At 39.1% G+C, this 16,400-nt stretch overlaps 1 protein-coding gene across 2 annotated transcripts in view; it reads left to right on the plus strand.

The window, feature by feature from the left end:
- CACNB2 (calcium voltage-gated channel auxiliary subunit beta 2) overlaps positions 1 to 16,400 on the plus strand; it is a 402,055-nt gene that overhangs the window by 353,214 nt on the left and 32,441 nt on the right. For both annotated transcript variants that reach the window (XM_074984834.1, XM_074984835.1), the window contains 4 exons: positions 5,057 to 5,133; positions 11,663 to 11,796; positions 15,350 to 15,430; positions 15,759 to 15,817. In XM_074984834.1, coding sequence (XP_074840935.1) covers positions 5,057 to 5,133; positions 11,663 to 11,796; positions 15,350 to 15,430; positions 15,759 to 15,817 — 351 coding nt within the window. The remainder of the gene's footprint in view (positions 1 to 5,056; positions 5,134 to 11,662; positions 11,797 to 15,349; positions 15,431 to 15,758; positions 15,818 to 16,400) is intronic.

Genomic DNA, 16,400 nt, shown 5'->3' on the forward strand with positions numbered 1-16,400 from the left:
GTAGCAAACCAAGGTTCAGAGAATCAGACAAAGGTGATGCACTCCTTACTGTTGTCTCTCTTGTCTTTGTCTTTAGTTACCTTTCAGTTTGGCTCTCATTTTTGGGTTTTGTTTTGTTACCTTTGCCATCCAGGCATCTTGCCTTGTATCCTCTTTTCTTTTGTAGATATGGAAAATAGTCCCATGCCTTCCAACATGTTTGCTGAGTATCTGGTATACTCAGCATGCTTGTTTACATTCCTGTATTTATGTTTGTAATGCCTGGATAAGGATTACAGTGCATCTGGATATAGGATCTTCTCCAGGTTATCGCCTTTATCTATCAGATACTAGTGCAAGTACCCTGTGTTGTAACTGGCCTTGTGATGCTTGCGTAAATACAGAGCTAAGACAGCAGGAAAGATCTTGAAGGAAGAGTCTTAGTCTATGTCTACAAACCAGTATTATTTCAAAATAAGCTATTCCAGAAGAGATTTTCCAGAATAACTTATTTCAAAATAGAGTGTCTACCTGCAAAATGTGTATTGAAATAACTCTTAGCTATTTCTAAATAATGCAGCTCTGTAAACATAGCCCAAAGCCCCCTATACTGAAATAGGAGCCCCTCTATTTCAAAATAGCTCCTATTCTCTGTCTGTACAGCTGCTCCTATTTCTAAATATGTATTTCAGTATAGGCACTATTCCTTATACAATGAGGTTTACCAAATTTGAAATAAGCCATCCGCTATTTTGAAATTATTTTGAAATAGCAGTTGCATTGGGTAGACATTGCAAAAATACTTTGGAATAGCAACTTTATAAAAAAATTGCTCTGTAGGCTCACCCTTACAGATAATCAGATGAGAATGTTGTTCCCTCTTTGGGCCACGAGTTTGTCTGTCAGACACTGGGACAAGTATGAGCTGAAGGGTTCCAAGAGTGGAGCTGCAACATCCTGGGCACCTTTGGAAGAGAAGAACACTGACTGTATCACTGGGGAACTGATGTTTCGTGTTTTTTATTTTTATTTTTTTAAATGAGAGTATAGATTCAATTGATTGGTCTGAGAATCTTTCAAGGACTCAAAGATGAGTGCTTTGGTGTTCCTGGAAATATATGCTCCATGGATCTAGAGATAGTGTTGAAACACCTGGTTCTAAATCAGTTAGGCTGTGTCTACACTTGCATTCCTCTTTTGAAAGAGGCATGCAAATAAGGAAATTGAAAATGCAAACAGTGTAGACGTGGCTCTTTTGAAAGTAACTCCCTATGGGAAGAAGGGTTCTTTCAAAGATGGAGTTTACTTTCAAAAGAGCCGTGTCTACACTGGTTTTTCTTCTTTCAAAAGAAGCTCTTTTGAAAAAAGAATATGCAAATGAGGCCAGTTGTGTAATCTGCACCTCATTTGCATTTTCAATGTCCTCATTTGCATGTCTCTTTCAAAAGAGGAATGCAAATGTAGACACAGCTATAGTGATTAAGTGTTTCTGCCAGTTAATTCCATAATGTTACAGGTATAAACTACTAATGAAATTACTTCAAGTCCCATGTTATTACTGTCCCATGTTATTACTGTAATAGCCATAGACATCCATAAAACTAACTTATTATCATCCTTCAGAAACCTTCTTGAAACTCTTGCACCACGTCTACCAACCTCCCGTCTCACAATACAAAAACAAAAACAAAAACTTAACATTGAATAAATTCTTATGCTGATCTGTAGTGTCTAATTGCTTCCTTGTCTTCACTGTCTGTCCATCTCTGTCTGTTTTCACTTGTTTTATAATGAGATTTTAAGTTCTTTGGGGGCAGAGATTGTATTTTTGTTTTCAGTTTGTACTATGGCACAGTGGGGTCTTGGTTCATTCCTAGACCATATAGGTACTATAAGAATACAAATTCATAGTAACAATAGCAAAAACAACAAAAAGGCCTTGTTAACCAGGGTTCAGATTAAAGCCTTCTTGATGCCTAAGTGTAGGATGATGATGGGGGAGGGATAGCTCAGAGGTTTGAGCATTGGCCTGCTAAACCCAGGGTTGTGAACTCAACCTTTGAGGGGGCCATTTAGGGATCTGGGGAAAATAGATTAAAGAAAATCTGTCAGGGAGGGTTCTTGGTCCTGCCAAGAGGGCAGGGACTTGGACTGAATGACCTCCTGAGGTCCCTTCCAGTTCTTTGAGATGTGCATCTCCATATATTAGGAGTGGAAAGGGAAGATTCATCAGGCAGCAAGTTTTCAGATGTTGAGCTCAATCCTGATTTCAGTCAAGCCAAAGTAAACACAGGATAAAATTCAGTGAGAAAAAGAGAACTAGTCTGGATTTACCTTAGTTTAACTAAATCTAGGATGTGGCCCATTGTTATATGTTTGCAGTACCATGGCACACTGCAACAGAAGATTCTTAATTATATTACCCTGAGGCTTCCATAGTCTCAGGCCAGACAGGCAATGTCTCGTCCTATCTCTGTGACTTGACATTCGACATTCACAACTCTTCCCATCCTGTGGCTCCTCCCACCCTCCCCGAGCACCTTCCCCGGGAAATTGCATGATGAAACTGATTACTGAGCTGTGTGCTCCAGAGATATGAATGTTGACCGTCTTAAATAAAAAGGGTTCCCTTAACATGCCTTCGCCCCTGGGTAGAGCAGGGTCCTTCTCTTCTGACTCCTAACAGGCTCACGTGCTGCCTTGCATGGAGTCCTGTACTGGCCTGTGCTGGCTCTTTGTAATTGGCACTGGATCAGACTCTGCCCAGCTTGGCATATTTATGGCTGGGATGGTTTAGTTGGGTTTGATCCTGCTTTAGGCAGCTGGCTGGACTAGATGACTTCCTGAGGTCCCTTATAGCCCTAAGAGTCTATGATTCTGTGATTCACCCTGGGCACATTCTCCTGAAGTTGGGCTACCTGATCCATACAACTTTCCTACTGCAGTTCCAAAAGACTCCCTTGTGGGCGGGTGGGAATTAATCAGAGATGATGTGGTCTTCTTGCTTTTGCAGCTTCCAGCCAGGAAAGCCACCCAAAACCAATCCTGATTGGTCCTAAAACAAACAAACAAACAAAAAAAAAGGGGCGGAGGGTTGTGGGTGATGGTGACTGGCAGCATGAGAGTCATGACCCCATGATGGTGAGGATCATGGGCCATAGTATAAGAGGGGGAAAAAAAGTTGCACCAGAGGCAAATGGGATAAACCACAGATGTAACTATATGAAAACAGTTCCCCAGAGTCAAACTAGCAGCCCATAGTTGCTCACTGTCTCTTTGAATTTAACCGGTCCTCTCCCACTGAGTGAGTGACCAACCCTAGCTCATTATTTTCACCATAAAGTGCCTGTCCAGATCACACAATGCTTTTGCCTGTGTGTTGGCCTCAGCAGGATTTTCAGCTTCAATTCCTCACCTACCTGTGGTTCAAGTATGCAAAGAATTGATGTCAGAGGGATCTGCCAGGCATTGCAGTTGTACTCGTTTGGGTAGGATCAGCTACAGGCTCACACGGGCACTTTAGCCGACAAATTACAGGCGGGAGCTACAGAGTATGGTGGTGTCCAGCTCCAGCTGGCTAAATTTCAAAAAGATGGGGTTGCAGATTAACCCTGTGTCCAAAGGTGAACCCGAAGTTCTATTTTTTACCAGTTAGTCTGCAGATATTATTTAAATGTCCATCTTGGAAAAGTTCTTCTCTACAAGCTTTATTCTGAAGTTTTCTTGTTACTTATCTGGAGAAGACGAAAGCCCTCCGAAAATGTGGCCATTAGGAATTGCCTTAGACAATTAGTTCATTTAATTGAGTGCCATGTCTCTGACCCTGTTTATTACCAGATTCTTCAGAGATGAAAGAAATGCTATAAAAAAAAGTTATGGCACAAACTGCTAATAGGGGAGCTTTTTTTTCTAACCTCTGTCAATTACTGGGTTGTGCCATGAATCATAAACCAATTATCCAGTTAGTTGTTCTGTTTCTCTAGCTAAATAAAATTTATTTGATTGATATTGTTACTGAGTGAATCTAGTTTCTATTTGAGGCAAGTGACTGCTTTGTTAATAATTAACAAGGTTCCAGAAATATCTCTGGAGGTTCTTATTTTTTTATATACTGGGGGTACTATTGTAATTTCATTGTGTTGGAGAAAAGGAACATTTCTTATAGGGGTGGGGAACCTCTAGCCTGCAAACCATACACAGTTCATCAAGGAGCTGTGAGAATTGGTGACCTGGCCTTCTCTGCAGCTCTCGTTGGCCAGAAACAGTGAACTGCAGCCACTGGGAGCCTGTGAGGCACATGCCTACAGATGCTCAGGTAAACAAACCATCTGGTTGCCTGCCAGCAGCTAAGCCAAACGAATTATGTATGGCCCACAGTCCGGAGGTTCCCTGCCCCTCCACAATGCACGTTTGCTGAAGATATGAGGTGATCTCTGTCTGTCTGTAACTTTCTCTCTCTCACACACACGCACACACATCTTTCCATGAGAGGTTTGGATTATTTTGTTTTCATTATTAGCTTATATGAACATTTTAGAAAGAAATTAGAAGTAACAGCTATTGACTGTTGGAAAGCATGTGCAAATATTGTTGGATGCGCATGCCTAGCGACGAGGCATTTCCACTCAGAACTTTGAGCTGTGTATATTGCAACCTTCCATTTGCCAAAGAAACTAGTTGCACAAAGTGATCAATTGTTGTGAGTGCTTTGAAAGCAGTATTTTCCCCTTCCTTGAATACTACTACCAGCAGTTCTGAGAGAAAGTATATGAAGACGACTGTGTAATCTGTATGTCCAATGGATTTTCTAAGTAGATGTATCTTCCTACTAGATATAACTACCAGCAGAATAAATCATTGGGCCTTGAAACTGGACCAATGGGGAAACAGATTGGTGTGCAATCTCTGCGTCACCAAAGTGTGAATTGTTTAAATGTGTGAATTTACACTGAGGTCAGGAACACTGCCTATGTTTGTTAGTGACCCATTTGATAGTTTGAAAGAGCGATAATTAATATTTTCTAGATTTACTACTAAGCCTCTAAGATTTTAACTCTGATTTCTTGCTGTACTCCAGTAAATCAGGAGGAAATTCATCATCCAGTTTGGGTGACATAGTACCTAGTTCCAGAAAATCAACGCCTCCCTCATCTGGTAAGTAGGTCACTAGCCTTTAGACAACTTGATTATCAAATTGTGTGTTTGCTTCTTTAAGAATTTCACTACTTTATGTTATATTTTTCAACTGAATCGAAGAAGAGGACTTCCTAGCTTTTGGTCATCTTTGGCACAGTTACAAGTGGTTGTTTTGTCACATTAAACTGGTTTATGTCAGTGCTGGACACAGGGGATTGGACAAATTCTTTACTGTATCTGTTTGGCTAGTTCATGTAATGATATGGTTATTAACAAATTTGTTCAACTGCTGTTTATTCCACTCTGATCTGTTATACTAAATCATGGTGGGGAAATTAGGCTAGAAAAATAAGGTGAAATTAAACCTGATCGGTGAGGATAATCTTCTGGTAGAAGAAAGTAGAAGGTGCTGAGATAAATCAGGAATGTCAGGAGCTACATAATTTTATAACATGAGGAGCTTATAGTTGCGCCATTTTAGTGAGTTTTACAAAGCAGATCTTGACCCAATTCTTATAGACCTGTTTTACCTTCCCATGACAGAATTCCTTTCAATAAATGCTCCTTTTGCATTTAGAGTGCCTTCAGGAACATTTTGAACTTGGTTTAGATTATATTCAAGAGACGTTATGCAATTGCACTTTTAAATTACACCAGTGTGCTAAGAATGGATAGTTTAATTAAAGGAAATTGGAACATGACTGGTTATTGTGAACAGAATCCGAAGGAGTATGTGTGGAAAAAATTAAAGAGGGTGTTTTCATTGTTATGTCAGTTGGTTGAAAAAAACTATTTCTTTTATATTCATTTACCAAAATTTCCTAAAAAAACAGAGTTTTGTGACACCTGAAAGACTAACCGACTTATTTGGGCATAAGCTTTCATGGTAAAAAACACTCTGTCAGACACAGGACCCCGTGCATGACTTCATGTTTTAGCTAGTTTCACTTCAGGTCCCTATTTTGATGTTTCAACTGAAAAAAAAAAATTGTTCTTCGTGTCTCATTCTATGGCCAGATTCAACAGAGATTTAAGTACATACTTAAGTGCTTTGCTGTATGAGAACTCTAAATTGTATTGATGTGTGTTAAGGCTTCCAGTTTCCACTCAAAGCATTTTGGTCAAAAGCAGTCACATCTGTATGTAGTTTTATAGCGTTTCGGCCTTGTCTGTAATGGGTAAGTGATAGTTCAGTCTACAACACTTAGGCTGTGTCCACACTACAAAAATAGCTTTGAAGTAACAGACTTCGAAGTTGAGTGTCTACACACACCCAACTTCAAAGTTAAACTTTGAAGCAGGGCACTACCGCATTCCTGGGAATGGCATAAGGACTGTGAAGTTCAGCTCCCTTACTTCAAAGTTAACTTTGAAGTAAGGGAAAACGTGTGTAGACTCTCTGCAGGCTACTTTGAAGTAGCACCTAACTCCAAAGTTAACTTTGAAGTTAGTTCCTAGTGTAGCTGCACACTTAGGCTGCGTCTACACGTGCACGCTACTTCAAAGTAGCGGCACCAACTTCGAAATAGCGCCCGTCACGTCTACACGCGTCGGGCGCTATTTTGAAGTTAACTTCGACGTTAGGCGGCGAGACGTCGAAGCCGCTAACCTCATGAGGAGATAGGAATAGCGCCCTACTTCGACGTTCAACGTCGAAGTAGGGACAGTGTAGACGATCCGCGTCCCGCAACGTCGAAATTGCTGGGTCCTCCATGGCGGCCATCAGCTGGGGGGTTGAGAGATGCTCTCTCTCCAGCCCCTGCGGGGCTCTATGGTCACTGTGGGCAGCAGCCCTTAGCCCAGGGCTTCTGGCTGCTTCTGCGGCAGCTGGGGATCTATGCTGCAGGCACAGGGTCTGCAACCAGTTGTCAGCTCTGTGTATCTTGTGTTGTTTAGTGCAACTGTGTCTGGGAGGGGCCCTTTAAGGGAGCGGCTTGCTGTTGAGTCCGCCCTGTGACCCTGTCTGCAGCTGTGCCTGGCATCCCTATTTCGATGTGTGCTACTTTGAAGTGTAGACGTTCCCTCGCTGTGCCTATTTCGATGTTGGGCTGAGCAACGTCGAAGTTGAACATCGACGTTGCCGGCCCTGGAGGACGTGTAGACGTTATTCATCGAAATAGCCTATTTCGATGTCGCAACATCGAAATAAGCTATTTCGATGTTGGCTGCACGTGTAGACGTAGCCTTAGTGTATTAAACGTATTTGTACAGCAGATGAGCAAATTTATTTCTATTTGTTTGAAGTATCATATTTAATGTTCACAGAATGTTTTACAGAATTTAGCAATCTAGCCAGAAAACTGAATCAAATGATTATTTGAGATATAATTTGAGACACCGATGAGCTGACCTGGTTATCAAAAACATGCATGAGTATATGGAGAGCCCAGACTTAGGTGGCATTTTCCTCCCACTGAGCCCTCTGAGTGCTTGGTCCCCTTCCACATGGTTGAGTCATTCCTGTAACCAGTGCTTTTAGGAAGTGGTATGTCCAAGACATTAATTTGACTGTGCTTGATTTCTCCATATTGAGAGTCGGGAAAAATAGTCAGGAATAGTGAGTATTTGCTTGTTGGTTTATCTCCATATTTTGTTTTTGCATATTTTTGTCTAAAATGTACCAAGAGAGGAACTGTTACCAGTGCATGAATTAGGCATAGCAGTGGATGAGCACCAGGCAGAGGGCCCCTTTACACTTTTATAAAGCAACTCAATTTTTGGCCTGCAACACGCCTGCTATTCTTTTGCCAAGCTCTGTGCTTGGGAGAGATTGACAACTGTACCAAAGTAAGGACTAGTTCAACTAGTTTGTGATGTTCGCAAATGGTAACGAGGATGAGTTAATTTTAGTTTTCAATTAAACAAAAGAACCCCCACTATGTTACTATAATGATGACAGACCCTTATCATCTGCAGGTGAAATCAAACCTGGGACTGCCTGAGGTTAGTGTATGAGTTTTTGCTGCCTGAGCTAAAAACTAGGGGGCTGTTATTTAAGGCTGCAGACCAGGCTCATTATTCTCTCTGCACCACTAAATGGGATGGTACAGCACACTCAGAAGATGTGTGGGTCCCATTACCAGGCTGACTAATTTAAACCTACAGTGAAAAAAACACATGTCAAACAAGTGAACAAATACTGAAAAATAGAATTCATTATTTTTTCAGACCCGTCTAATCAGTCCATGCAGTCCTCAGAGCCTGCATAATAAATGATGATGGCAACTGAATATGATGATCAAACAAAAAGATCCAAAATCACAGTGAGGTCTAATACATTAGAACAGTGATAATAACTACGGTTGGAGAAAGTTGGCTAACTTGAATGAGATCAGAAAAATAAAAATGAAAGCAAAGAACAAAACCTGAAAATGGCAACTGCAAAACCAACAAGCTAATATTCTCATATTCAGTTTGTCAGATTAAAAAAATCAAATTGTTTTGCAAAAATGAAAAGGACTTGTGAGGAGAGGAAAGTTTTTATCTTGAGATATTTCATTCACCCCTGGCAATACCCGTGCTTTTCCTGAAGAGTCTTGGGCACATCAAACCCTGCATGTAGTTTTAGATGTCCCCTGCATTTACTTATGCAGTAAGAAGTATATTTTACTACTTGCTCACTGCCTTTTCAATTACAGCAGATGCCTTGTGTTATAAAAAAGAAAATTCTTAGTTTCCTTTGAAAATATGTCTTTATTAAAAGGTGATTCAGTCAAACACAGACAACAAGAAGTCCTGTGGCATCTTGTGAACTAACAGCTATTTTGGAGCATAACCTTTTGGAGGCAAAGACCTGCTTTGTCAGCATCTGGTGAAGTGGGTCTTTGCCCACAAAAGCTTATGCTCCAAAATAGCTGCTAGTCCATAAGGTGCCACAGGACTTCTTTTTGATTTTGAAGATACAGACTAACTCAGCTACCCCTCTGATAGTTAAACACCGAGCAATTTACATAGAAGTGTGTGTAGCAGCTGGTGGTATCTTCTTTCCTTCCTCAACTCACGGTTGGGGTCTGCCCAGCTCTACAGCCACAGATCTGGGATTCGTCCCCAGTTTGGCTTCCTGCTCTATGGTATTGTGGTGAATTTAAACTCTTTTGTTCAGAATTTATGAAACTTGTAGTGTTCAAGTTGTGTTTCTTACCATATTGTTTGATTGTTTTTTTATTGTCCGTAGTTTGCTCATCTTGTTAAGAGCTGTCTGGTGCACTCTGACCCAGATGCCAGAGGGTTCAAATATGTGGTGCAAAAATGGAAAGAGCAACATGTCAGGACTTGTCATCTGTGCCTCCTATCCATGCCACAGCACTTGAATCCTTTAATCAAAATGTCTTCTATTGCAAATATCTGTAGTAACTCAGGGACTGAGAGTTAATTGTCCTTGTCTCTATTGAGATACTGCATTTTAGTTTGATTATTTTTATCCTGCCTAGCATACTTGATTGTATTATGTAAATAATAATTTCTGTTTATAATTGGGGTGGGGAATTTTGGAAGAAGAGCATGGGTTTTTCTGTGACTGTCATAAGGGGATCAGAGTGATATCAGAAGGAGAGTTGGCCAAATGCTTTTCTGGGGAGGCCATGTTTAAAGGAACATGTACCTTGAAAAACCAATTGTCAGATTATTGCAAGAGAACACTACATTGTCAGGTATGTGATCTGTCCTGAGCCTCTGACTGACAAAAGGTGGGACTGAACAGTAGGGAATGAATCACAGTATTTGCCCTGTTCTGAAGCATCTGGGGGGAGGCACAGTGTCTCAGCTGGATGGAGCATTGATTGGACCCAGTAGGGCTGTTCTTATTTTCTGATAAATAATTAAAGCAGGAGAAAATGTGCGTTGCTCAAACAGAAGAGACAACTAACCCAAGAAAACTTAATAGAAACTGCATGTAGACTGGCTGATCCAGCTGTGTTCTAGTCACACAACTTGCTAGTTAATATTGTTGCATTGGATCAGTGTTGGAGATCACTGAGATAGACGCATAATACTCGAGGTCATCATTTGTAATATGAGGTAAAATCTAGGCTTCTAACATTCATGGACTTTTTTGGCCTTACAAGCATGGAATTAATTCAGTTCAGTCTAGTGCCTTTTAAGTGTTTCTGAAGTGTGCTTGTTTGGTTGTAGCAAGAGAGACAGAATCTTCATGGAATCTGTCAGAGATCTTCCCAGAATAGGGATACACTATTTTTATTGATTAATTCCCTTTATCCTTTTGTCAGCAGTGGAGCATGCTCACTGGAGCCTACTTTAACACAATGTTCAAGCTTGTGTTAGACTGCTCTAGGGCTATGTCTAGGTTGACGAGATCAATAGGCAAAAAATATGCAAATTGCACCATGCATTTGCGCGTCTCCTGCCGACAGTTCTGTTGGGAAAATCACTTCTGCTGACACTTACCTTCTTCCCTGTGGAATGAGGATGACCAGGATGTCAGCAAAAGGCTCTCAGAGCATCAGGGCTCCTGACAGAATCCTGCAATCTACACATGGCCTAAGTGAGGGTGCCAGAAAAAAAACTAGGATACTTTGTTTCAGATATAGCTAGCAGAATGTGTTGGACATACCCTGAGAAGAGCTCAATTTTTCATTCTCTTTTGCATTCTAGAAACCATTTACCTCTGAGTCCATGACTTTTTTTATTGTTTACTTTGTCAGTATCACTGACTTGCTATAGGATGTATCATATCATGTATTTATGCTCCTATCTCTGACTGATGAATACGATTTTTTTGAAAGAGGGTAGAGTAGCAATGGGTTTTTGTGGCTACTTCCACCTTGCCTCCCCACTTTTTCTTTTCAGCAGAATTCAGCATACATCCTAGACTAGATTTTCTTTCTTCCCCATACCATTAATTTATGTGTTCATTAACACTGGTTGTGTTTTATTGCTTCTGATGAATGTATCTTGTGCCTACTGTACATTTTTGAATTGAATAATGTGATTTTAAAATGTAGTGGCAATTATATTCTGGTCTTAAATAATTGTGTGTAACTCTGACTTTGACTCATGGAATTCAAAACTTCAAACAGAAAAATTTGCTGTGTTTGGTTACCAAGTTATTGTTACTAAGTTACACAAAACTAAAATCTTAATTCAAGATAGCATTTTTTCAGCTCCAGTTCTGTAAAATAAGTATATAAATAAATAATCCAGATAGTGTATGTCAAATTCTGTTCTTTTACACTGGTGGAAATCCAAAATAACTCCACTGAAGAATTCCAGGTTTGTATCAATATAACAAGAGCAGAACTTGACCATTTATCACTTTTGTAAGTGTAGATATGAATGTGGATGTCTGATTTCATTTTGCAGAACAGAAATAGAAGAAAATGGGACAGTAGTTGTTACACATATTGCCTTGTGTGTTTTCTAATCCTAATGTTTTGCACCTTTAAACTTTTCCCTTCAAGTTTTTACTGTGCTCTCTACTCATGGTTGATTTTTTTTATTTTGAGTACTTCAGTTTTCTTTTGTTTTTCTTTTTAACCTGTATCTCCTCTCCCTGCCATCTGATAATTTTGAATTGTTTGTCTGTATATAGCTATAGACATAGATGCCACTGGCTTAGATGCAGAAGAAAATGATATTCCAGCAAACCATCGCTCCCCCAAACCCAGTGCAAACAGTGTAACATCACCCCACTCCAAAGAGAAAAGAATGCCCTTCTTTAAGAAGGTAACACCAACTTCCAAGCTGCTATCTGTCCACCTGCTCACCGCACTGCGTCACATTTCTAGTCCTGTTAACTGTCTGCGTCCTTTGACAAGCCAATAACATGCATGCTTTGTTATTCTTTGTTTCTTTTCCATGCTGCTGTAGCTAAACAGAAGCAGAAATCGGTAAGTTTACATTGACATGAGCTGTGTTTATCCTGCCACTGGCATCATTAGCATTATTATGTATAATCTATACAAGACAATCATTTTAGAATTAAGAAAGAAAGAGATCAATTGGTGATTGAGTCCACACATTAAAACAAACATGCTAGGTACAGTCAGTGACTCAGTGAAACCCTGTTACAGTACTTATCCTTTTTGATGGAATAATAAGCACAATGGGAATTTTTTTGAGCATTCAAGAAGGTAAAACAGTGTCAACTCCCTATGATGCACCTTTCTAGTGCATGCTTATTCTGTCTGTCTCCTTTTTTCAAGCTTTTTAACTTTTAATTCAGTCAGTTAAAACTATTATTAAAATATAATCAGATACTCAACTTGTACTTATAAAAAGTAAACCCTTCAGTTTTAAATTTAGTCAGTATTTAAACTTCTAATCCACTAGGTGCCAAATCTGCAGATGAGCAAGACCAGTGGAAAACTGCAGACTTGTTTTGGCGATCTACTGTGAGTTTTTCATATTGTCATATATAAATTCTCTCCCGATGTTCTTGGTTTTTCCTCCACCAATCAGACTGTAGCACCTTCAGAGTTGGAAATGGGACTGGTGGTCCCTTTCATATCCTGTGCCTGTCCAAAGACCGGCCAACAAAGATGCTACTGACTAGCTGTTGGCACCCCTTGATGGGGGACTTTCCGATATGTTTATGAACCCTGTTTGGATATGTTGTTTAGCGGCAAAATATTTAGCAGCTGCAGTTTTAGGGTGGCTACTATATTTCTACTTTATTTTTAATCCTCATTTTTTCTTCTCTTCCTTGGTTTTTAACTACAATCCTCTATCCACAGGTAACACTGTCACACTGCTTGTAAGTCCTGCCAGTGTAGTGTTGCCAGTTCTGTGGATGCATTCAAGCTTAGCAGTGCAAACATTCTTTTTCTGTCTTCCCTCTTATGTTTCTTCAGAAAACAGTGTATTCTTCTTCCCTTTAAAAAGTCCTTTGGCTTACTTCCGTGAACAGTTTTCTTAAATAGCATGACTATTATTCTCAGTCCATTATGCAGTGCCTGGAGTGGAATGGGAGTTTCTTGTGTTCTGAATGATCTTGTAATGAATCATAATTGTAGCTACCAAAAAGGCAAACAGTATTCACAGCTTAAACATTTGAATCTCTTTCTTGGCTTCTATTAATGCAAGCCTCTCCGCAAAGCTTAACCTTTTACATGGAGGAGGACCCATTACAGGGTTGAGATGGTAGCTAATTCTAAATGCCTATTCATTCCTTGGCTTCTCTGATTAGAATTTCAGAATTATTGCCAGCTGTTATAGGTGTTTTCTGTAATATGTGGTCAGTTGTCTGTTGGAAGAAATTTCAGAAACACCATTAGTACCACTTAATAACCATCTGATGGTAAGATCTATGCCAACAGCAGTCAAGGACAGGGACTGATTCCAACCAAAGACATAGTGGGGAAATTTCTGTAGCTAGTTACCTGAAACTTTAAGAGGTTGATGCCTTAAACTCTTTACTAACTTTAATAACTGATGCTTTCATGGAATAATTTTGTATAGATTTTCACTAATTTTCTGCTGACAAAATAGTTAATTTTAGCTGGAAAATGCAAAAATAAACTGTGAGTTGCAGTGATGAAGGTTTTAAATATCAGTATTCCATCAAACAAGGTAATTTCTGTACCTTCCCTGATATTCAGGTAGCTTGTTTTGACTAATAGCATCAGTGTAGCTTTTGTGGATAGTCAGCCACCATATAAGAAAGAAGACTTGATCCCATAAACATTTACAGACATTTATAGGTCAGTTTTTCTTAGGGATTGTCACTATATGGCATACATCAGATTATTTAAATTCCTGGTAACAAAAGTCTATGAAGGGTCTATGAAAGGGTCTGTTTCTGTAATTACACAACATAGTTACATGCTTTTTCTTCAAAACATCTTGAGTAAGATCCTGCATTGTGTAAATAAGTTCTCTTCATGTGCTTATGATGCCTTGGGCATTGGTATTCATTCTCCTTATGTTACCAATTATGTGGTGAACCTACATGTAGAAAAAAAAAACTTTTCAGGCACAAGATTGTTTTCCATGTTTTAGACTGCTTTAATCTGCTGCTTGTGTGGCATTTTGTGCTGTTGCTGTATTAATGTTTGTCTCTGTTTTTTTGTGTTTGAAAATGTTTTTACCTTGGTTTTTTTTTTTTTGTTTTTTTTTTTGTTTTGTGATTAACCTTGGGACATGTTGAGTCCTAAAATAATTAACAATGACAATATCCTGTAATGTTGACTGATGTATTTGTACTATGTAGGCATTTCAAAAATAGAGCTGGCATACTTCCTTATATGTTTTTTCCGGGTTGGTGGATTTGAAAAAATATTTTCCCCCTAAAACAAAACAAAACAAAAATAAAAGCAACCAAAACTTTTTAAAAAGTTGCCTGATAAGCCAGTTATGGTAGTCATGAGGATGTCTTGAGCAAACAGTTTAGCTCAAAACTGCTTACTCTTCTTTACCACAAATATGTGTGCATATGATTTTGGCAGTCATCAGATGGATGCCTTATTTAAACCGGTGTATATTAAAGAAAAATTACTTAAACATTCATGAATTGTGCATGATACATCAGTAAGTGGTTTACTACAAAGTATGTAACTAACATAACCCCTTTCCTTGAGAGCAGACAGGAGGCTCCTTGATAAGGAGCATTGCTGTTCTCAGCTGTGTTTAAATTTTTTGTAAATACTAACACAACCAGTCATTACCATGATTCCATTTGCCAATGATGGTAATACAGATTTCAGAATTTGTGGTTGTGACTGTGGAAGTTAGAATATATGCAATTCCAGGGGAATTTACAGTGATGTCACTATGACTTATTAAGCGGGAGACAGATATATTTGAAAGAAAAGCTAGGTAATCATCCCCACACACACACACTTTTTTTTTTTATTTTAGCTTTCTTCCTCACTTTGGTAGTGATAGCCTTATTAGATTTTATAATAGACTGAACAGAGTTTTGAGAAGAACCTTCTGTTCTTACTCACATGTCACAGCTCTACTGAAACATGCACAAAGTAACTTGCAGAAAAAGCAAATAACATTAGCCATTCAGACTGTGTAGCTTTTTCTGGAAGGGCCAATTCCCAATTATAGAAGCAGAAAGGGAAGAGAAGAAAATGTGAGCTTTTTCAACAGAAATCTTCAAACCATCCTTCTTATACTGCATGTCTATTTTCAGGAAGAGGGAAAAAAAAATCTGTGACTCTCCAAGTCTCCCTTTGGTGACACTGCTGGAAATTCACAGTTACTCATATTGTAAATTAATATCATTCTCCATGCATGCCGAGATTCTTAAAAGTGGTTTCCCTTTATGCAGACAGAGCACATCCCTCCCTATGATGTAGTGCCTTCTATGCGACCAGTAGTTTTAGTGGGGCCCTCCTTGAAGGGATATGAGGTAAGTGATTGCCAGTCACCATTGTCAGTTTGTCTTTAGTTTCCGTTTGTGATTAAGCTCATCAATTAATGCCGCAGGCAGATTAGGCAAAAAATAAAAAAAGCAGACTACAGGGCAAATGCAATTTTTATTTTATATGTTTACTTATCAGAAGTCAGACTGGGAAGTTAAAGTATTCAGATTATAAATTTGCATGTTGCATTATTCCACCCAGAGTCAAAAGTTTTTAATAATCCTTAAAACAACAGTTAACCAGTTTTAAGTCATTAACATCATGTAGTGTTTATTTCATGTGCAGAGTTTTAATTTGTTGCTCATTTGATTTTAGGTGACAGATATGATGCAAAAAGCATTATTTGATTTTTTAAAACACAGATTTGAAGGGCGGTAAGTACTGTGGAATGCCTATTTATTTGAATGTAGTTCTTATTTTGAAATTGACAGATCTCTGAAAAATAACCTTTTAACCAGGATAGCAATGGAAGTTAACTTTGATCAGAGAGTACACGTATGAGCAGAGCACCTGTTATGTGCGGTAAATTGTGGAAAACAATGAAAGCTTCATTTTCAGAAAACACTGTTGCTGGATGGGGGTGGGAGAAGTCAAAGTGACACACATGCATGTTATTGATAATAAGGTGAAGGTAGCAGTTTGGGGCCAAAGGTGGCAACTGGAATCTGAATGGCTAAATGTGTGCCCAAAGTTTTATGTAAGTTATGAACCAAAAAAAATTCTCCTGTTTGATTGATACCTGCCCTCCAGAACAGATATGTTTGTACTACCTGTATCACAAGAGGCTCCTGAACCTGTGTGGGGACTCAAGGCACCAGTGTAAAACAGTATTAAATAACAATGCACTTATTGTAGCAGTGGAACATTCATTTCTTTGATTGTTAAGCATCCAGTGTTCAATGAAGTCAATTGAAATCTTTACATTATCTCGATTGGTTGTTGAGTCAGTCCCAAAAT

Source organism: Carettochelys insculpta, chromosome 2 (genome assembly GCF_033958435.1).
Source record: "Carettochelys insculpta isolate YL-2023 chromosome 2, ASM3395843v1, whole genome shotgun sequence".
NCBI lineage: Eukaryota > Metazoa > Chordata > Testudines > Carettochelyidae > Carettochelys > Carettochelys insculpta.